The following is a 22,662-nucleotide window of genomic DNA, read 5'->3' on the forward strand; positions in this document are numbered from 1 at the left end:
AGTTTTTTTTTTAAAACGAACGTAGGCGCCATGGTGCGCACAGAGGTAGCCCGGGGCCCTTTCGGGTCACGCAATCGCCGGGGCGCCGGCGACTGCGTCTGTTGCAGTTTTACTGTTGAATATAGTGGTAGTAGTAAGGGTCAGGGATAAGGGTTAGGGCTAGTCTAATTTAAAACATAGTTTTATGATTTTAATCGGAGGAAATATTAAGAATTGTAATTAATTGATGCAATAAGCATCTTTTGTATTATCTACGCATTATTTAGGCTTGTTTTACCCCAGACATTTTTTGCTATTATAGAGGAAATAAACAAGCATGAGTGGATTAAACGTATTTGTGTATTTCATCTATTGTTGATCGCACTAGCGTTTATTTTAGGCCTACGCGTCGTGTATTTTAAAAACGCGAAATCCAAATTAAAAAAGCGCAACACTTTTCAATCTATAAGGCGCGGAAAGTATCTTAGACTTCATCCAAAATCTAGTCTAGAATCTAGTAGTCAAGTTTCTGCTAGCAAATCTGTAGATCTAGATTCTAGTAGATCTACTTAGATCTATAACTTAATAATATTTACGTAATTTACGAAAGCCTATTATTTATTGAGTCTAGTTTCCCCGGTTAACTCATGTTTTCTGACGACTGTACTACTGTACTGTACTGTCATACACCCAATGCCCAATACACCTAGATCTAGATCTATCACTTTACTGTCGCTGTATGACTGTATGCAATGAGACTAGTCTAGATCTAGTCTAGAGTGTACTCAAGTCTAGTTACTAACTTAAGAGTCTAGTATGAGTGTATGTTTCAGCTGTTCACTCACACTATCTATTTAGTCTAGACATTTAGTTAAAGCAAGAAATTAGATCTAGAGTCTAGTTCAGAGACAAAAAAATACTAAAATAGTTATTAAAGTAGTACATTCACACAAATGAAATTTTAATGAAAGATCAGAGATTTAGCTCTAGAATCTAGATCTAGCTGAAAAATACTAAATAAATAGCTAGATCTAGTAAATTTATTATCTAGTAATATCTTTATCTAGATTTGTTTTAGATCTTGAGATCTAGATTTTAGAATCTAGATTCTATCAGTTACCAGGACAAATGTATTCCTCTACGGTCACAAGTAAAATATTAAAACAAAAGCCCAATTCATCATTAGGAGTATATAACAGAACCCAAGGTTCTCTGGAATTTAATAGCACATTTGTGGTAAAAAATAGAAATTTCAATAGACAGTATGCTCATCTGTATGCAGAACGATTAATGAAAATGAGGACCAGGTTAACCCAAGCTGCTCGCAGTAGATGGGGTAGGCTTTAATCAATATTTAGTAGCAGGTTATCTACTTAGTAATTAGTATAAACCTACTTGCTTTGTAACTGGAAACTGCACATTTTAAGGGAAGACTACCTACTAACCTAATAGTTAATAGTAATACTGTTAATAAGTAGAACTTTAAATTTAGCTTTTATACGTGACATTGAGTTATAGTATCGTTGGATTGTTAGAAGCCTTACTAACTAATAGATGATTGATTATAGTTAGGTCTATACTAATTAAATATTATTATAATTACCTAAATAGTTTCCAAATTTCTTCATAGGTGACAAATTTCCTCATAGACATCTTCACAATTTGAAAAGTGATGAACGTTGCATTGTTATTGGAACCTTGTTCAAACACATGGAATTTCAACCCAGTATTTTAAAGGAAGTTAGTGAAGAGGTAATCACCACTACCTCCAGCTAATTTGTGTTTTGGGAATTTTTAAATTTAGTTGACACTTGAATTGAAAATTACAGCATGGAAAAGTTTTTAAATAATACCTCCCAACATGATGCATACTCTCGCTGTTATTCACCAAACTAACAATAGCCTATTTTTTATTTTTAAAATAGTTATTATCTATTCTAGCATAATCTGATGCCACAGCCGATAAAATCACGGTACACTGATGCTGGAGATAAATTAATAATGGAGGATGAGCTGCAGAGAATAATACTACTGGGTGAACTCACTTGTCAAAGGAATGTCACTGGTAAGTGATTAACTGTTGACATGTCTTTCATTTACTATTTGTGTACAGGCAGCTTCAACAGTACTAGGTCCTATTAGGGGGAGAAAACTCTTAATAGTCTTATTCTTGAATGATGGTAGTCCTAGCTGATTCATATTCTTGACCATATTGTTTGTATTTTTTTGTAATATTTAGGTGTCATTGTTGCTGTTATGGGGTTTGAGCCTGAAGATAAGAAAGGCAAGTTTCAAGTGGAAGATTACTGTTTTCAAGAATTACCAGTTCAGATTGAAAGACCACAGTTACATTGCAACAAGTATGTATTTAAAAGCAATAATTGTCTTGATAATATATTGTGTATTTGTCAATAATAAACCTATATTTTTGTTATGATTTTATTTAGTTTTACTTTTTGATCTTACTTTAGTTTTTATTGATCTTTAGGCTTTGCTTCATAAAGTAACATTTATTGTGATATGGCCTATTTGTTCATTTTATAATGTACTTTGACTACATAATTTATACAAAATGTGTCAGTTTTCTTCTTACATGTTTTGAGTCTAACATGATATTTATTACTTTCAGATACGTCTTGTTTGTTAGTGGCCTTGAGTTTGGCAGCAGAGAGCAGCGTTGTTTTCAGATGCAAATGCTGGCTGATGTCATCTGTGGTCAGCTTGGTGCTGATGACCAAATTGAAGCATCTGCAGATATATGCCATGTGATCATTGCAGGGAACAGTTTAAGTGAATCAACACAGGACAGAGATAGTATTACTAAGGTATGTTTATGGTATCCAATTGCATGTTTGTTTAATATTTAATATAATAACTTAACCCAATGTTTTGTTTTTTTACATCCAAGGCCAAGTATTTATCTAAAAAGAGTTCTGCAGGGAGTGTTGAGGCAATTAAAAGCCTAGATGATTTCCTTCTTCAACTTGTGGTAAGTGTCTTTTTATTTCATGTCTGCCCAAGTGGGCTTAGTTCAGTTAATAGTCTGTTGCCCTTTCTTTTAGAAAATTACACTGGAAATTTAATCTAATGTAATGCATTATTTTATTACTGCTGTTTACTGAAGCTAAAACCTATTGTAGAGGGTAAAATTCCTACATAAATAGTTTTATCCAGTTATTTGATCATAGCTTATATTTTACTGAATGTAATATATTCATTTTTCACTAACTCAAATATGATTATGTGTATGCATCATTGTTTTGTTTGAATTCAGATGTATTTCTTTTCATTAGAGGTTTTTATTTGCAGTCATCTGTGGATGTGACCTTGATACCAGGTCAGTTTGACCCTAGTAATTACACTTTACCTCAGCAACCTCTTCATCCATGCATGTTGCCTCAGGCAGCAGAGTACAACACTTTTCACTGTCAAACCAACCCGTGCCAACTGTCAGTTGATAATATCAGGTCAGTTTTTACCCTAAATTAAATCTTAACTGCTTACTTGGTTTGAAAAATAACACAAGACTGGTAGAAGTAGATTTTAAAATAATTTCAACAGCATTATACAAAGATTTGTGTCAATTTTAAAAAATGGTTTGATGTCAAAATGTAAAAAAGTAATTTATATATTTTGAAAAAGGCATGTAAGAAATTTTTTATTTATTATAACGTGTTAGTGGAAACATTTTTTTAGACTTGGTAATTCTGTTGTTTGTAGGAAACAAAGACTAGTTGGGGTAAAAATAGCTTTAAGAATGTTTGATTATCAACTTTCAGAATACTAGGAACATCTGGCCAACCAGTAGAAGACATTTTACGTTACAGTGAGATTGGGCACTCGCTGGAGGCTCTAGAGAAAACATTAGAGTGGGGACACCTGGCTCCAACAGCTCCAGATACGTTAGGTTAGTGCATATTTTTTCTTCCTCATTTACAGTATATACATTAATAATAAACTATCATAATTTGGCAGTATTTAATGACTAAATTGAGGTGTGAGGGTAGCTTAACTTTATCTTACATTATATCTAGTCTATTTTGAGTCTGTTCAAAAGTGAAATTTATGTTTAGAATAATTATTTAGGTACTCCAACTTATCAAAATTTCTGCCAAACATTCAAGTCTTTTTTTTTTTTTTTTTGCCAATGCAGTGTACATTTTTCTTAATATGCAACCTTTATTTAATGACATGTTTTTTTCCCTAGGGTGCTTTCCATTTGTTGACGAAGATCCATTTATATTGTCAGAATGTCCACACGTGTATTTTGCTGGCTGCCAGCCAGAGTTCAGTCAGAAAATCTACAACGGTAAATGCCATAGTTAAAGAATAGTTCAACCATTTCTTTCCCCCACATAACATATTTTAATGAGAATTTTTTTACTGCTAGGTGCTGCTGGCCAGGAAGTATTACTTTTGACCATACCAAGATTCTGTCAAACAGGGACTGCTGTCTTAGTAAACCTGAAAAATCTGGAGGCCTATCCCATCAGTTTTTATGGTCATTTCCCACTTAGTGATGTAAAATCAGAAAATTAAACATTTTCATGGACTTAAAATGAAAAGCTACTTCAATTGCATTTAAGGAGCATTGTTTCACACTTAACTCTTTCATGATGATTCTCATTTATAAAAGCAGGAAGTAAAAATTACCTATTATGTAAAAATTGTATAATGCACATTTAGTGTTACAAAATGAATATGTAGCTTTTTCCTGTACAAATAATTTTTGTCCAATATTTTTACCTTTGTTATTAGCTCCTGAAGTAATTACTAAAATTGTATTTTTAAACAGATTCACTGACAAATGATCAGGTACATATTAGGAAGCACATTTTTGCAAATATAAATAATTACACTTAAAAAAATAGCTATGTATTTTTTATAAAAAATAATTTTATTTATAAATTAAAATTTTAAAAAATCTAACTATTGGGCTCAGCATCAATATCTTCATGGTCTGTTGTTAGATGCAAAGCTTTTTTTCACACAAAAATGAATATCAAAATCATTTCTATAAATAGCTGGCAATATTTTACAGAATTAATAGATTTCTTTCCTCTATTTTCATTTTTGTCTTACTCAACAAGTCACAAGTTCTGAATGATGGAATAAGGGTTTCTGTAAGGTAATGGTCTGTTGAACAAAAATGCAATAAAATTTGCAACAGCCTGAAATGCTGTCAGCTTGTACGATTTTGTTTTCACATCTGTAAAATAAGCTGTACATCCTCTTGTGACTAGAAAAAACTGAGTGGCAATGATGTTTCCTACCCACACAGCCGACACAAGATTTAAAACAAACAGGGACAGTGGCCAAGCATGGTGGTGAATCAACTGTACTGCAGTTACACTAAGATGTGTATGTGGATACAGTGTCCATATGTATAGACCAAATGCTATCATGTAGGAGCACATGTTGAACACAGCTATCAGCAGCAACCACAGAAAGTGGGCATGATTGTTGGCAGCTATACATTTGAGCAGAAAAAGGCAATGATGATCCATGTAGAGATAGCATTTGTCACACAGCTTGCAGTGTTTGCTCACATTTCTTGTAATTATCTGAAGAAATTTATGGCTACATGAGTTATTGTATACAAGAATAGGGGCATTATAAAATGTTCTATTTGATAACAGTTTAAAACATTTGCAAATTAAAAGCACTTATCTCAACAAGCTATGAAAACTTTTTAATGCAGAATCCAGCCAAACATTTGTAAGAGTGGTTACTTTCTGTTTTAAGTTTTTGTTGAAAATAGTATAAAATTATACTCACATCACATATAGGACAATAGTTGTATTTTGGGTTGCGCATTGAGCATAGATCTACAAGTGTTAAGGGTTTGTCTAACTCCTCTACTGAAGATGTTACAGCTCCTAAAAAGTTTTGATTGAAAGTTAGTATACATGTCCACTACATTTTTAACCAGGGGTAGATATCTTTAAAACATTTGTGACAAAATAAATGTATTCTAATGTTTACTACAAGCAATTTTGCCCCCATAAAAAATATTTGGGGCTTTGGTTTGTCTTTGAACAATAACACATTTAGTCAAGATGTATTGTTTGGTAACTTAGACAAGATTGAATTAATGTAAAGTAGTTATTAATCAATCCTTATAGACGCTTAGAACCCAAATTTACAAGTCCTTTATGATGCCCTGCCTTTAGCACATTTACTCAATCACACTTGTTATCTACCTATACCAGTCTACTAACCTGGATCTTTCCTTACAAGGGTCCAGAAAGTGAAAAATAAAGCAGGACAAACAATGAAGGACACTATCATCATGATTCTGCTGCTGTTAATTACTTTTTTTGATGAGGAAATATATGGTTGTTTAACGTAGAATAATAGCAATAACACTAAATAAAATTTTTAAAAAAAACTAGATTATTATGAGATTTTACTGTTAATTTTTAAATTTTTGGTTGATTTCTTTCTTAAAGCAGTTTTTTTTTTCAAATTAGCAAAACATTATTCAACTGATGGTAGACGATATAAGAAAACATGAATTAAAGGATACCTGGGAAAATTAAGTAAAAGTAACATATAGTTGTGTGAATTATTCCTGCCGCAAATACGCCAGTATAAAATGGATTGGGCCATCTGAAATATATTACCGTCGACTTTTTAAAATGATTATACTCAAGTTCATTTACAACTAGTAAACTGAAATCACAGCACACTTATTGGTTACTGATAGTCATTTGCTAAGTTATAGAAGAAAAAAATCCTACCTAGAAATATGGTTAATGCGATGAGAGAATCCATTGACATGTAAAATGAACATCACTAATACTGCCAGGTAGACGAGAAACTGGTAAGATTCCATACACTCTGACAGAAGCACAATTGCCAAGTACAGTGTAAATGGATATAATAAAAGTCCATACCAAAGTTTAACCGGCCCAGTTACAGGTTCAAATTCACTTTGTTTTGCATAAGATTTCAATATGGGAGCTAACTCTTTGTGTCTGTAAGATACAATGATAATTTATTTTAATTTTTATTACAGCCAACTGAAAAACAATACTTAAAAAAAATTATGTTAGTTACTTACCCATACTTATCACCTTGTGCAACAAAATCTAATGGTGTTAACCCAGTGTTGTTGGTTTTTTTCAAAACACTAACTCCTAATAACCGCAACATACACCATGTCATGTGGCCAAAACCATTTTTAGATGAAATATGAATTGGTAGATTTCCATCAATATCCGCCTGGTTGAGATCACTTCTCTGCAGAAATAGTCTTTAATAAGAACCATATCCCGCAAATATGTGCAGGAAATAAAAGCGTATAATAAATTTTTGTTGTAAAACATTTAATAATTTGGTAATTTCTAGTGGTCATTACTTTACTGTTATGGTAATAGTTTAACAATAACAGCCATGGCAACATGAAATTTAAATAAAAAGATACACAATAAAATACATCAAAACAGCACAATTTACTTACATCATGTTTAATAAGAAAAGTAAATAGATCCAAATGTCCACATGTACAAGCAATATGAAGTGGGCTTTGTAGCTTAGCATCTAAGTCTCTCACATTTAGACCATGAGTTTCTTCAAAATATTTTATAACTTGCCTAGACAGATGAAAATAGTTATCATTATTTTCTCTATCACAAAACATTTTATACCAATCTTAAATTAATTGTTTTTCTTTCTAAAAAAGAACAATAAGTTTAATTATTAACAAATCAGTCTAAAACATTGCTTACGCAGATCCTGTTTCTGCAGCAAAATGTAAAACACTTTTCCCACTTAAGTCTCTAGCATCAATCTTGGCTCCACACTGAATTAGCAAGTGAACTATACTGGGGATACCTCGCCGACTAGCATAATGAAGTGGTGTTTCTTTGTGTGCTGTCAGAGAATTGACATCTGCATTAGCTTGAATCAGCATCAAAACAATATTGTAATCTCCAGTTAGACAGGCTCTGTGCAGTGGATTTATATCATGCCAACCTAAAAGAAAAATAAATAAAAAATAGTTTTATACTAGTATCGCTACCATAAACTTCAATGTGCATTAATAATACTTGCCCCTAGCATATTCCTAATACTGGCCCTAACAAAAGTGTCAACAGAGATGCAGAAACAAACTTGATATTGCCAATTTGGGCTATACTTACTATATTACTTAATTACTGTCCCACATGGACAAGGCTATACCATACCAGACAAACAATGAGGGTAGATATGGTGTACATTTGTATATGTAGAGTTGATAAACAACATGACAGGCCTAACTGTAGATCAGGACAGACACGATAAATTAAGAATGTTTTAGGGCTACAATAAGAATGGGTTAAAGTGCTTATGCAATTTGATTGTTTGTTGTGATAGAATATTTGAAATGACACAGTAAATGCAGAATGATGTAGCAGACAAATTAATGACATGGTAGAAAAGAATTGCATGGACTTAGTATAATGGTTGAGGAATAGGACAAATAGTTTGTAATTTAGAACTATGTTACTAATAAATGTTGTGTACTGAATGATACATTCAAGCTATTTATTGAATCAACAACTACAGAATCTGGATTAAAGAACAATTTTATGATACAACTTAACTTTTTAAATATTTTGCAGCAACAATCATTTAAGTTTACAAACCAATAAAGACAATTTCAGCACCAAAACAGGGGGCCCCTTCAAGCACGGGCCTGGGGCGGCAGCCCCATTTGCCACCCCCAAACGTCAGCTCTGATTATTAGTTTCTTATAGGCCTACTACTTCAACATTCTATTATTTGCAAAACAGTGAAAAACTAGGAATAATTTCAAAATATATTATTTGACTTAGTAGCCATGTGATAAGTCAAGAACAGGGTGGTCTGGAGTTTGTGTGTGAAAAAAGTAAAAAAAAAAGGGTTAGGGGCAAACATGATGAGAGAGTGGTTTATGTGTCATAGTGCAGCTAATATAATAATTGGACTGTAATAATGAAAAAAAAAGCTAAAAAAAAAATAATCAACATAACTAATGACAATGACGAATGCAACAAAAAGTGGTCCAATAAAAACTTCATGGAGAAAACAGCAAAAGTAATTGATAAATTTCTTTAATTTTACCACCTTGGTCCTTTCAAATTTTACCAAACCTGCTAATAGCTGAAGGGCCTTTTAGTTAGTGGTATAATAATCATGTGACCAAGGTGGATAAAGTCGACAGGCCCTGAGCTGTTTAAATAAATAAATCAAGCCCTTGAAACAACTGACACGTTTTGAAAATTATTTGCTTATTGTAAAAAAAAAATCTTCATATACTTAATAAGCTGCTGTTGGTGCAAAAATTTAATAGATTTTGAAATTACGACCAGTTAAAATAGGAAGGTTAAAACGAGGTTGTATCCTTAATTTGAGCTAGAGAAAGGGTTACTTATTTTGCAATTTTCAACAACATTTACAATTCAATTGTAGTGTTGTGCATAGTACACTCTTATATCAATTTAGTTTTCACCATCTTGGTTTAAATCTATAGCATATATTCTAAAACAATTATAAGAAGCTAATAGTTATATAGGGCCTATTTATTTATATAATGAATAGCAAACAGCTATTTTATATAACTAAGTAGGCCTAAATAAATTTGGAAAGAAGTAATGAAATATTTTACAGAACTGCATAAAAGAGTTTTACTTATTTCCCATGCTTTTGATATTGATATTTGCAGATCCGATTACAACAAAAACATGCGTTTGTTTAGTTAGGGCTTAAGGGGGGAGGGGGAAAGGGTATGGACCCCAAACTCTTTTAGGATCCATCTGCTGATCTATTATATGCATTAAATTAATGCTACTGTTTCTATTCCTAGTGTAAATATTATAAGTAAAGAAGTACCTTTCATATGAACAAGGTGTGGATCGCTGTTTAGCAATTGCTGAATCACATGGCCTTGGTTATTTAAAATGGCATTAAGTAGCATTTCAAATGCAGCTGCTTGTAAGCCGGAACCAGCATAGTTTTTCATAGTATTTTGAACACCCAAAGACATTATTTATTAAAAATTAGATCAGCTATTCGCAGCTATTGACTCATTCTCATTGAGCTATCGACTAGTGCCTAGCTACTAGAATAACTATTAACTAGATCTAGCTAGAATATAGATTTAGATTATCTGTAGACTAGACTAGTAAAAAAAAGCCTTTTTTAAAAAGGTAGTAAAGTAAGTAAAGTTGACTAGAATTCATTTTCTCCACAGTCCGCTCCCATCAAAACACTCACTACATACTGTAGTAATAGAGCGAGTCTAAAGTCAGACTACACTAAAGTGTAAAGAGGTCAACTATACAGTTACTAGATTTCTAGATCTAGATCTAAGTGTTACTGCTGGGCGTTATCTGATAATCTGTTCTTTTCTGTAACTGACTTCTTAGTCACACTCACAAGTTCAAGTGTGAAAAATAAAATTTATTAGGTAGGCCTAATAAAATAAATTGATAAAAATCTGTCAGTTAGCATTGTAGCCTACACACAATAAATTACTTATTGTTTAATATTCCTTATTTAACAATTTTAAGGCCTAGATCGGGGACTAGGTATTTATTTATTGTATTTCTAAACATGATTTAACTTGGTTTGGTGGCCTAACGACGTCTAAACTAGAATCCATGTTTTAAATGTTTTGTTTGTTTATTTAACGTCTCGCTAAATACCCAAACAAAAATAAACGTAAAAACAAAATATCAAAGTTATAATTAATTATAATATAGATATAGATCTATATTATTATTATTATTATTAAATAAAGTATTTAAAATAGAATATAGATAAAAAGGGCAACATCATGTATATTATAGGCCCATATGGGTATTATAATAATATTGTTTTATTCAATATCTATAGGGGCCTAGGCCTGAACTTAATTTCATAAAAATATTGTTAAACTACATTTTCAAATCAAACAAATATAGATCTACTATATTTAATATAGACTATAGGCCCTCTATGTAGGCCTACTAACATGTATGTTAATTACTTTATTTAGTGCTGTCATCAAGTTCGATGGGAGCATTGGGAGGACATCGATCATCAATATTACATTTAAAACACGATTCCAGTTAATTCACATATTACTTATAAACCTAACAGCAAGAATTGATAATAACTTCAATTTTTGCCCCGTGGTCACCCATAAATGACATGGCGCTTTTTAAATGATTTTATTTAACCTCCCTTTCTCCTCCGTCACACATCTTCACAAAAAGCCAGGCCGCCCCTCTTTCTAAAATGATATCAGACCTCAGCCTAACACTCCATCTCAGAATTACAGTACTATAAACAAAAAGCCATCTATTTCTTTTTAGAAAATTCACTGAAATCGGTCCATAGTCTAGATCTAGATCTAGATATATAATTTGTCATATTCTCAGTTTTCACTAGGCCATGTTTCTGCTATTCTGAATTTTTTTATCTGCATAAATTTACATACATTACTGGCTCACAGGCTGTTTTTTTTTAAGTTTGGAGGCTATAATGCTCTTCAAATTGATGCGATTCTTAATTATCTGTATAGAGAAAAAACATTTAATAAATAATACAAAATATTTTGGATACAAATAATTCAAGTATGTAGTATGTTGTGTTTTTACTGTTCTATTTTTAAAATAGCTAGTTATATATCTAGATCTAGAGAATCTATGTAATAACAATAACTAACCAGTGAAAGTGGCCTGAGTGAGTTGATTCCTCATATTTTATCTTTTTTTGTTTTTAAAAGTGAATAAATTAAAAAAAAAATTATTTTGGAAAATTAACAAAAAAATAATAAATTTATCTGGCAATACTGGACAGCTAGCTACTTTTTATATATTGTGAATGGTAGGCTAAATAATGTAAATATAAATATACAAATAACAGTAATAACAGTAGAGTAGTAGTAGTAGAGTTACTGAGTAGGTTTTTAAATAAATGTTTTGATCTAAAATCTAGATAAATCTATACTGTAGTAGATCTAGTAAGTAGGCTATATATTATATAATCTCTTGATCTATTTTGTTTTTTAAATATTGGCTTAACTTTAACTTTAACTACTAACTAGATCTAAATCTGAAATCAGTAAATCACATTCTGGTAATCTATCGTTTTGGGTACGTAAAATCGCCCGCGGCTAGTATTAATTTAATGTACGAAAACGTTACCTCATTGTCAAGGCTGTAATAGAAGTAGATCATATATTGTGATATGTTTGTGTCAAATATTATAGACACATGAATAATATTGAATAATGAACCTAAATCAATGGCTAAATAATACTAAATATATCAATGATTCAATATATATAGGCCAGAAATTGACTTTAAACTTTAAACACTATAAACACATTAAACAGCAGTGTCTGCAAGCAAGATTTGCTATATATATATAATAATATATATAAACAGCAGCCATTTGTAAAATAGAGTGACTTCCGCCTGAATCTTGGCTATAAGTTCTATAAGTCTATAAAAATAAAACTAACAAGATGTCTGCTATACTAAATGAGCATGGTTGCATCTGTTGGAAACATCGCTGGTGTTCATTTATTACTGAAAAGTTTTAATTCAATTGTTTAAAAACCGGTACATAAATGAAACAAGGAAATATTTTGGTATTTTTCAAAACATAAATCCTCCTCAAAATGTGAAATAATTATTAAAATGTAAGGAGTCACCTTTTTTTCACATTACTAGTCGCGGGCGATTTTACGTACCTAAAACGATAGATTACCCACATTCTAAATCTAGGCCATTTTTTGATAAATCACTGCACTCTCATGACTCTCTTCTGCAGCAATTTTTATTTCAAAATTCATAGCCTTTGTACTCGGCAGACTCTGTAGTACTTTGTAGTAGATCATGATCTAGAATTCCAATTAGATCTAGATCTGAATTTTAATTTTTAGGCCTAATGAATTTATATATTTATTAGGCCTATACTATAGACTAGTATAGACTATAATAGGCCTATTTGTTTAGATTTAATCCCTCTATCTTACTTTTTAGCCTAATCGGCGCTAGTAAGTGGTAAGTAGGGGTAAGATTTAATTAATAATTAAGATAACTAATGAATATGGCCTGTAAATAATAAATATGAATAGGCCCTATATTTAGCATATTGTTCTAAAAAATTAAAGATAATTGAATATTAAATTACAGATAAGGCGTTACGGGTTAAATCAATACAATTGTCTTGTTTTAATATACAATGCATACGTTTTTAAAAAAAATTCTGCCTTTAACAAATGTAATTATTTATATTATGGTTTTGAGTTTATATTTAACTCAATGACTCAATGCAACAAGCCTGAGTTTATTGTTAAAGTTTCTTTGCTATTTTCAATTTATGTTTGTGGTTTCTTTCCCTCTAATTAAAGATTTAGGTGTAAATGATATCACCTTTTTGACCTCTCTTCATCTTAATCCCCCCCCCCCATCTTATTTTGTGGCCACAAAATAGTTATTGTGTTGAAAAATACCTTTTTGATTTTGCCGTCCCTATTAAGAAGTCAAGCATGATGTCATTTATGGTCGATTTGTCAGGCAAAATTAAGTAAAAGTCTCACCGGCGTAGTGCTTGCTTTGATTTTTAAAAAATTACCTTACCTCATTCTTCAACATTGGCCTAGCGGTAAATGATGTTACGCGCGCCGTGAACTTGGTGACGATGTGTTAAGTGGGGGGAGGGAGATGTATGAAGATTCAAAGATTTTTCAGTATTGTTCAATACCATTAATTAATTTTTTTCCTTGCCTACTCTTAGCACATATTATGACTAGAAAATCACTAAAGAGAAATTTTCCTGAGGAGGATTCTGAAGCCTCTCAACCATCTATTAAGTTGAAGAAGACAGAGGAATCATCTGTAGATGGCTCCACTTCAGAATCAGATAGGAGAAAAAGACAAGCTGAAGACTGCACATCACCCAGCAAAAAAGCTAAAACTGATTCCACCCTAAATGCAAGTGGCAAAAAGAAACATGGGAGAAAGAGGATGAAGTCCCTTTTACATTCAATAGCACGTCAGGTGAGATAAATTACCACCTTATGGTATAGGCTGACTAGTTAAATTCTATTTTAATAAATTTGTAATATAATATATTTATAAATATAGTGGCTATCTAGTAATTAAAGTGAGATAGTTCTTTTTTTAAAAATAGGTATATAGATATTAAAACTTGCACTCTAATGATATAACTAAATTGCTGGATTTTAAAATGTACTTTTAGATGGAATTTTACTTCAGTGACTCAAATTTGCTGAAGGACAGATTCTTGAAAAATCTCATAGATCAGACAGAAGATGGGTGTAAGTAATTTTATTTGTAAACAGCTCGATATAATTACTTAAAAAAAAACTAGTTTAAAGATTCATGAAATGTAAAACTTACACAATTCCACAAGATTTGATTGAATTTTTTAGCAAGCTAATATACATGTTACAAAAAAATGTTATGTAATTTTGGTAAAAATAATGATAATGAAAAAAGTGCAGGATATGTGTTACTAATTGTTAGGAATAAAATAAATCATTTAAAAAATTAGTTCTAGTTTCTTAGTGGATAAATATATATAAAGGGCCAAGACTAAATCTGATTAATTTGACTAAATTGGTAACAAACATTATGCATAAAAATATGGCTTGGCCTAGTAGTTGCACTCAACTCATGCTCTTGAGCCCTTAGTACCTCCTTGAGTCCACTGAGCTCTATAGAGTACTTAACTCAAGTTTGGGAATGTAGTGATGCTAGCCACAAACCCTTCAAATGCTGTCAGTTCAGAGAAAGACACCCTATGTGCCTGTGGACTGTCTGATCTGAAAAGAAAATTACTCGACTCAAATCTACAATAATGAAACAAGAAAACAGCCCAGAATTATGGTTAACATTTATCCATACTTTTAATATACAAAGAGACCAGTACAGTTTTAAAGAAAATCTCACTCCAACCACCCAATAAAATCAAAGTGCCCTACACTATCACATCACTTGGCTCATGTGGGAGAAGTTCACACAGAGAGGTAGATATAAGTTAGTTACATCTATTTTTATCAACTAATACAAATATTTCTGCTTTAGATGTGGATTTAACCATCTTTGGAAAGTTCAACAAATTACAGTCACTGAGCAAGGATGGAGTCAGTCAAGCTGTTTTAGTAAAAGCTCTCAAAACTTCAAACTTACTGGAGGTAAAATTTGCATATTAGGAAAATTATGTTATCAATCTCATTCTGTTTCTATCATTCATCTTTTGAAGACCATTGTTTGTTATACAAATATTACTTATTATTTTTACCAAGCTTACACTATACACATTTTTTCCCCAGGTGAATAAAGAAGAAACAAAGGTTAGAAGAGTTACTCCCATACCTGAGATTACTCAGGAGGAAATAGACAGCAGGACAGTCTATGTTGTAAGTCAAGTGACAACACATGTTTTGATTTATAGACAGCAGGACAATTTCTTTAAAATTTCTTGAGCAGACACTTACTAAACAGAAAATCATGAGTTGTGTACCCTGGCTGAAGATAGTCATCTCCCCTACTTTATAATCCAAACCAATTGAAAACAAGCTTGCTCTAGTCTCTTAAAATTTAATACGAGAGATGCTTGATTCTAATGTCTCATTTGTCTGGCTTAAATTTAAAGTGTTGCTTGAACCAGATATATCCATACAAGCTAAGAAGAAATAATTTTCAAGAAACATTTAAGTTATTTATAAATTAAAAAAATATATATAAAATAAGAATCTTTTATTTAGAATGAAACAAAATTATGAACTGATTTCAGGAACACCTTCCATTACATGCTACCCATGCCTGGATCTCAAGTATTTTCTCCAGATGTGGGCAAGTGGTTTATGTTAGTTTACCAGTGTACAAGACAAGTCAACAAATCAAACGCTTTGCTTTTGTGGAGTTTGATACTAGTGAGGCAGCTAATAGGGCATGTCAGGTGAGTGTAAAGTAACATGTCTAGTGTTTCAGGTGAGTGTAAAGTAGCATGTCTGTTGTGTCAGGTGAGTGTAAAGTAGCATGTTTAGTGTTTCAGGTGAGTGTAAAGTAACATGACTACTGTATCAGGTGGGTGTAAAGTAGCATGTCTGTTGTCAGGTGAGTGTAAAGTAACATGTCTAGTGTTTCAGGTGAGTGTAAAGTAACATGACTACTGTATCAGGTGGGTGTAAAGTAGCATATCTGTTGTGTCAGGTGAGTGTAAAGTAACATGCCTGTTGTGTCAGGTGAGTGTAAAGTAACATTGTGTCAGGTGAGTGTAAAGTAACATGCCTGTTGTGTCAGGTGATTGTAAAGTAACATGTCTGTTGTGTCAGGTGAGTGTAAAGTAACATGTCTGTTGTGTCAGGTGGGTGTAAAGTAATGTTGTGTCAGGTGAGTATAAAGTAACATGTCTGATGTGTCAGGTGAGTGTAAAGTAACATGTCTGTTGTGTCAGGTGAGTGTAAAGTAACATTGTGTCAGGTGAGTGTAAAGTAACATGCCTGTTGTGTCAGGTGATTGTAAAGTAACATGTCTGTTGTGTCAGGTGAGTGTAAAGTAACATGTCTGTTGTGTCAGGTGAGTGTAAAGTAACATGCCTGTTGTGTCAGGTGAGTGTAAAGTAACATGTCTGTTGTGTCAGGTGAGTGTAAAGTAACATGTCTGTTGTGTCAGGTGAGTGTAAAGTAACATTGTGTCAGGTGAGTGTAAAGTAACATGCCTGTTGTGTCAGGTGATTGTAAAGTAACATGTCTGTTGTGTCAGGTGAGTGTAAAGTAACATGTCTGTTGTGTCAGGTGAGTGTAAAGTAACATGTCTAGTGTCAGGAAGATGTTATAATGTAATAAAATATGTGTAAGCAATTGAGATGCAACTCGAGTGAAATGACGATTAGTTAACTAAATCTGTTTGTAATGAAAGTACAGTATTTTATTGAAATAATGACCTGTTTTTTTTTACTAGTCTGTTTGAATAATTCTCAGCTATTAGTTCTATGTAGAATTATTCAATTAAACTGTCTTTATTTTTCTATCTTAATAATAATTTAATTTATCTGTCAAAACTTACCTACTGTTTTATTGCTTTAATTTTAAATTGTCCCCAGCTTTTGAATAATCCACCACCATCTAAAGTACAAGAAAAGCCTGGTCTGTTTCCTAAAACTAACAAGACAATAAGTCGATTACACAAAGTTGTTGGTGGGTTCTAATTTATCCCTTTTTCTTTTCTTTATTTGTATTAATGTGGTTTCAAAAAGTGTCTTGTGAACACCATTATTCTCATGTTTTTCAGAACATCTTTAGTTTAGTCCATTTTTATAGCTTAGGATAACATTAGACACATTGGGTCTCGTTTTTTTTATTGGAAATATTTAGATAACTGTCATTTATAAATGTAGATATACTTTTTTCCTAGATCCGGCCATTATAAAAGATGAATCTTCAAACACTCAAGCAGAGGAAAATTCTTCTGATAGATTGAATGAAATCAAAACAAAAGAAACAGACTCCTTAGATAAGCAAAAGGAAGAGAAAGTCTTGGGCCAGTTAAGTGTGGAAAATTTATCTGGCAAACTTGAGCCCAAAGAGCAAAGTGTGGAGTCAGGAGCAGCGCAGCCTACACAGAAAAAAAAGAAAAATTCCAAGAGAAAATTGTGTTCAGACGATGGGACCATTAAAAAAGATCATTCAGAGAGGAAGAAGAAAAAAATGAGTATTGAGTCAACCGACAACAGCAGCAAATGTGAGAGAACTGATGAAGGCAGCATACAAGGGGAGGACAAGAATCAGCAGACAGATGGACCAGGAAACAACCCACAAGATGGGGTATGTAAAGGCTCCAAACAGAAAGACACTAAATCTGCTCCTGGTGAAGAGAGGTTAAAAAAGAAGAAGAAAAAAAGAAAAGCAGAAAAAGAAGCAGCAAAGAAAGTTGAGGTGCCCCAAGAGCCTGCTAGTCATACACCAGGTAGAGTTTTTTCTTTTTGTCAGACTGCTCCAACTTTTTTTAGTTGCTGCTTTTTTGGGTGTAAGGATTTGATTTGTATGGAATAATTTAGAATTTTTGTGACATCTGACCATCAGAGCTTACAGGTTATAAAAACAAATGACTTATTTTTGTTAACACTTTTACTTTCAATATTTAATAACAAACATTAATAAAAACAATTCATTGTTTAAATTAACATTATTGTAATGTACATTGTCACAATATTGCTATTTAATTGGTAAATTAATAGTGAGATTAAAGAGTCATTAAATTTAGTGTGGATTTCTACAATTGGGTGAGGGTTTCTCATTTATGAGAACTGAATCATATTTATTGACATTATAGATGGATGGCCCCTTTTGGGTGTCACATCTTGAAACCACTTTTAATAGTCAGGAAGCATGTTATATCAATGACATGCTTTTCTTTGAATTTCATCTGTGTTTAATGTTCAGAGGTCAAAAAAACATAAGCTCTACTACAGGTTTTAAAGGGTAATTTATTTTTACTGCCAGTTTTCCTGATCTTGACAAAGAATTTTGCTTATTTATATTAAACACAATTTTACAGGTGAAAAACTTAGCCGTAAAGCAAGGAAACTTCTGAGACAGGCAGATATTCGCAGAAAAAAGATGGCTGCTGAAAGCGAGGTGAAGAACCCAGCACCAGAAACACAAGAAGAGGACAAAAGCCAAGTGAGCACTACAAGTGCTGAGGAGCCTGAGAGTGAAAAAATAACATCTATACTCAAGCTGAAGAAAGGTCAGGAGAAGAAAAAAGTGGACTTTGACCTCGTGCCGAGGACCACTGAATTTCTCCAGGGTAGGGAGATGAGAAAGAGGAAAAAGCCCAAAAAAGATGAACTACATTTGCGCGTGATAGCAAAGTAAGGGAACTTTCACATATAAAGGGAGAGTATTGGAGTATGGTTTTAAAAATGTGTAACTAGACATTATCCCATGGTGTGTTGTTATATCACTTGAGTTCACTGGATGACTTTGGTGTATGTCATGTATGGGTTGGGGGCACTGAAGATGGAGTTGTTTGTTCCTATTAAAGCTAGTTTACCTTATCCACATCAGTCATAGGTGACCATTTGGTTTTTGTGTGCCAAATTTTGCTTAGCCTGTTTTCCCTTTTTATTTTTACACTGGACCCTGATTCATTTTTGTGTATCATCAATATCTCCAACGGCTTTCTGAGAAATGTTTTGTTTGTAATCTAGAAAAGAGTGGCTGTCTCTAAAGGCTGAGTACATTGCCCAGCAGAAAACTCATGTGGCTGCACTGAAAGAATCTCTGAGAGAGCTCAAACAACAAGAAAACACTGATAAACCCACAGGTGAGAACTTGGCCAAACAATCCTCTAACATATTGCATTTGAAACACATTTAAAACAAAAATCTGAATCATATGTGAAGTTTAATTTTGTAGCTTTTATTTTCCTTGTAAATTATTTTTTAAAAGAATTTTGTATCTATCCATTTGATGGTCATATGACCTTTTGAGCAAATAAACAAATTGTATTTGCTAGTTTACTTTAGGTCTACTGTTTCAGAAACTCCTTTTTTAACTTTAAAACATTTGTTACCTTTAAAACAACTGAATGATATTTTTCTTGATACATCTTTTCTTGTAGGCAATGGCCATGTGGATTTACAGGATGTATTTGGTACAAAGCGACTGAAGGCTAGTCATGAAGTTAAAATGGCTCATGTTGAAGCCCTTAAGTTTACACCTAATGTTATTGTCCAGTGGAAGTGTTCTCATGAGGTTCACAGAGACAAAATTAAGGTAGGTTATGTCTATTGTTTGACTCACTTTACCTGGGGAATATACGGATCAGTGTGAGTTTTGTCCATTGTTTGACTCACTTTACCTGGGGAATATACGGATCAGTGTGAGTTTTGTCCATTGTTTGACTTACTTTACCTGGGGAATACATGGATCAGTTGAGTTTTGTCCATTGACTTACTTTATATTGATCAAGGTGGGTTATGCCCATTGCTTGACTCACTTTACACTGACCAAGGTCCATTGCTTGGCTCACACTGATCCATGGGCCAGCCCAGGTAGCTTTTTGTTTGTTTTATTTAACTGATGGCCAGGATGTCACCAGGTTGTCATGGTTCTAATGATGTTTACTTTCTGTTTGATGTTTTCAATATGATACAAGTTAACACAGCTAATGATGTTTACTTTCTATTTGATGTTTTCAATATGATACAAGTGAACACAGCTAATGATGTTGCTGTTAAAAAAGCAATTTGAGTACATTTTATCTAACTTGATGCCAATATGATAACCATCAGGATTATGTTCAGATCACATTGATGCCAATTTCATCATGTTCCATGATCACATTGATGCCAATTTCATCATGTTCTATGATCATTTCTCTTGTAGACCATGTTTAAAGAGATGAGTGGGGATCAGATAGCTTACATTGATGCCAAAGAAGAAGCCAAAACAGGCTACATAAGATTTAAAGATGCTGACAGTGCTGAACAGTTTGCTCAGATGTCCAGAAATTCAACATACTTCATGGCCAGAGTTTTGCCAAGTAAGTCGAGTACCTTCTGTCAGATTTCTTTATCACAAGTGTGCTCTTAAATTGATAACTTGTACACACGTTGATGTTTTTTTGTACAACTTGTACATTTTAGTGGAACAGCAGGAAGCTTACTGGGTAAAAGCAAATGAAGACAGGATGAAAAAACTAGCAGGAAAGAAAAAAGAGAAAGGATCCGAAAAAGTAAGTAATGGTTTAATTTTAGTGACCTGTAGAACAGTTTGTGAGGTAATGATGACATACCCCCCCCCCCCCCTTTTACAGTTCAAAAACTTTATTTTTTTATGATTTATAAAGACTATGTTTTATTTCTTCAACAATGTATGTTCTGATGTGTAACCTTCACAATACATTATGGGTGAAATCTACCTACGTATATTTTTATAGCAAAAAACTGTAGAATAAACATTGCTTATATTGATAATTATGGTATTATTAAAACATTCCCACACAAACATTATACTAGCACACATATGGGTTGTACATTAAAATCATTAGAATACTGAGGGGAAAAGGGTTTTGACTGACTATTTTTTTACCTTTAGAAGTGGGTGGGGGTAAGAAATGTGACATAAAAACCTTTTGTATATAATTGTTAAAAAAAAAGATTAAAAAAACATTATTTTCATTTAAATTACATATACATTTAAGGTTAGGGTATGAGGGACTCTGGCCATCTATGATGATAGGTGCTGAGGGAGAAAAGCACCTAAATAATCATTTATGGACTATCCTAAAGTTCAGTCTAAAAAATTAGGAAAATTAACATGCCTAGGGGAGAAATACTCATAATGTATGGTGAAGTTTAAAAAGATGATTACTTCAACTGAAATATCCAATAGTCTAGATAAAACAATGTCTGCAAGATATAATAAAGTTCATATAATTTTGTTTATCATCCAAAAACCTTTCTTGCTATCCAGAACAAAACATTTTTTAAAAAAATAGCTTTTGTCTGTTTGGTTTAGATATCAAGAAAAGTTTTTGAGCGGAACAGAGCAACATTTCACGAAAAACCCACAAGGATTGTTTTCAGTGACGAACCTGTTGAGTCTAAAGAATGAATTCATGTTTTTGTTTAACTGTTGATTTTCTGTACATCTGTGTTTATGTTAAATTGAATTTCAAGTGGTAAAAACAATTTTATACATCTTTATGTTGTTTTTGTTTTTTATTTATTGTCAAAAATGTTTTAATTGAGAGTGTATGGGGTAACTTGGTCTACAAGTTGCTTAAATCACATAAGTATGACTGTGTATTTGCCTTGATTTGGATGATGGATGGATGGGAGGGGGGGGGGGACGCTTCTTCCCCCCACCCACCTTCCCAGCATATTTACCACTCCTTAGTCAAACTAGAAATTACTACTAAATTTAATTACAAAATATTTTACTTAAACCATAATCATTTTCCCCCCTTCCCCCACCCCCGTTTTCGTAAAGAAGCCCTAATCAACACTCCCACCTACCAATAAATCCTGCAACGAACCTTTACATTTGTTTTAAACAAGAAACCCCTCTCTCTACTACAATGGATAGTAGGCCTATGTTACCATTAAAATTGTATAACCATTCAATTTACTGCTTGCAATTGAATTAATCAATTTTGTTAATGTCTATACATTCTGCGGGTATGCTGATCTCACATTTACATTAACGGATGGTGGGGGAGTTTAGCTATTCCAAAATAAAGTGTGGGTTCTGACGTTTTATGGGGGTTTGCTACGTAAGAGGTAGTAGAAAATAAAAATTTAAAAGCAGTTTTGTTTTGTTTGAATTGTGGTTTCTTGAGACTGGGGGAAGGGCTGGTGGAACTCTCTGACGTAATTGGTGTGGGGGTGACTTTTTTGTCAAAACGTGCTAGTTTTTTAGCAGACCTAGATCATTTATTGACGATCGATGTGTAAGTTATCAATGGACAGCCCCGGCACGTCTTTAGCAGTATCAGCACCTGTTGGCGCGACTATCACAGTTATACCCTTCGAATCGGCTTTACTTTATGCAAATAATTGTAGGCGGCCGGGAGATCAAACTTTTAGCGCGGCCTTTTTGTTGGAGACCAATATGGCGGACGTGTCACCCTTTCAACATTTAGAGTTGCTAGTTGTGCTCTGAGCTATATGCCTTTAAAGCAG

The 22,662-nt window shown here is 32.9% G+C and overlaps 3 protein-coding genes across 3 annotated transcripts; 2 read left to right on the plus strand and 1 right to left on the minus strand.

The window, feature by feature from the left end:
* Positions 1–979: 979 nt before the first annotated feature.
* LOC131946893 (DNA polymerase delta subunit 2) lies at positions 980–4,578 on the plus strand. The gene is made up of 10 exons (XM_059307890.1): positions 980–1,315; positions 1,610–1,731; positions 1,921–2,044; positions 2,219–2,339; positions 2,609–2,804; positions 2,888–2,968; positions 3,289–3,446; positions 3,759–3,886; positions 4,187–4,288; positions 4,370–4,578. Exons 1-10 carry the CDS (start codon positions 1,108–1,110, stop codon positions 4,516–4,518), a joined length of 1,389 nt encoding a protein of 462 aa, XP_059163873.1. The 5' UTR covers positions 980–1,107; the 3' UTR covers positions 4,519–4,578.
* A 159-nt stretch (positions 4,579–4,737) lies between these two features.
* LOC131946892 (uncharacterized) lies at positions 4,738–10,126 on the minus strand. The gene is made up of 9 exons (XM_059307889.1): positions 9,838–10,126; positions 7,713–7,959; positions 7,445–7,577; positions 7,046–7,224; positions 6,723–6,959; positions 6,509–6,591; positions 6,201–6,293; positions 5,758–5,858; positions 4,738–5,543 (listed from the first exon to the last, which is right to left on the minus strand). The coding sequence occupies exons 1-9, from the start codon at positions 9,989–9,991 to the stop codon at positions 5,070–5,072; spliced, it is 1,701 nt and encodes a 566-aa protein (XP_059163872.1). The 5' UTR covers positions 9,992–10,126; the 3' UTR covers positions 4,738–5,069.
* Positions 10,127–11,810: 1,684 nt separating this feature from the next.
* LOC131946899 (la-related protein 7) lies at positions 11,811–21,737 on the plus strand. The gene is made up of 14 exons (XM_059307899.1): positions 11,811–11,817; positions 13,738–14,000; positions 14,203–14,281; positions 15,051–15,160; positions 15,299–15,385; positions 15,763–15,927; positions 17,074–17,167; positions 17,385–17,936; positions 18,528–18,843; positions 19,183–19,298; positions 19,596–19,750; positions 20,363–20,519; positions 20,623–20,711; positions 21,497–21,737. Exons 2-14 carry the CDS (start codon positions 13,746–13,748, stop codon positions 21,590–21,592), a joined length of 2,271 nt encoding a protein of 756 aa, XP_059163882.1. The 5' UTR covers positions 11,811–11,817; positions 13,738–13,745; the 3' UTR covers positions 21,593–21,737.
* The last annotated feature ends 925 nt before the right edge of the window (positions 21,738–22,662 follow it).

Source organism: Physella acuta, unplaced genomic scaffold (genome assembly GCF_028476545.2).
Source record: "Physella acuta isolate Inbredline_101_S28 unplaced genomic scaffold, ASM2847654v3 ptg000574l, whole genome shotgun sequence".
NCBI lineage: Eukaryota > Metazoa > Mollusca > Gastropoda > Physidae > Physella > Physella acuta.

Excerpts from the sequence above, each read along its gene's own strand:
- LOC131946893 (XM_059307890.1), top strand. The coding sequence starts at position 1,108 with ATGTATTCCTCTACGGTCACAAGTAAAATATTAAAACAAAAGCCCAAT. Across the intron at positions 1,316-1,609 it reads AGCTGCTCGCAGTAGATGGG|GTGACAAATTTCCTCATAGA; the intron begins GTAGGCTTTAAT and ends ATTTCTTCATAG. Across the intron at positions 2,045-2,218 it reads TTGTCAAAGGAATGTCACTG|GTGTCATTGTTGCTGTTATG; the intron begins GTAAGTGATTAA and ends TGTAATATTTAG.
- LOC131946892 (XM_059307889.1), bottom strand. The coding sequence starts at position 9,991 with ATGTCTTTGGGTGTTCAAAATACTATGAAAAACTATGCTGGTTCCGGC. Across the intron at positions 7,225-7,444 it reads CTTTTCTTATTAAACATGAT|AGAAGTGATCTCAACCAGGC; the intron begins GTAAGTAAATTG and ends CTATTTCTGCAG. Across the intron at positions 6,960-7,045 it reads GCACAAGGTGATAAGTATGG|ACACAAAGAGTTAGCTCCCA; the intron begins GTAAGTAACTAA and ends TGTATCTTACAG.
- LOC131946899 (XM_059307899.1), top strand. The coding sequence starts at position 13,746 with ATGACTAGAAAATCACTAAAGAGAAATTTTCCTGAGGAGGATTCTGAA. Across the intron at positions 19,299-19,595 it reads AAACACTGATAAACCCACAG|GCAATGGCCATGTGGATTTA; the intron begins GTGAGAACTTGG and ends CTTTTCTTGTAG. Across the intron at positions 19,751-20,362 it reads TTCACAGAGACAAAATTAAG|ACCATGTTTAAAGAGATGAG; the intron begins GTAGGTTATGTC and ends TTTCTCTTGTAG.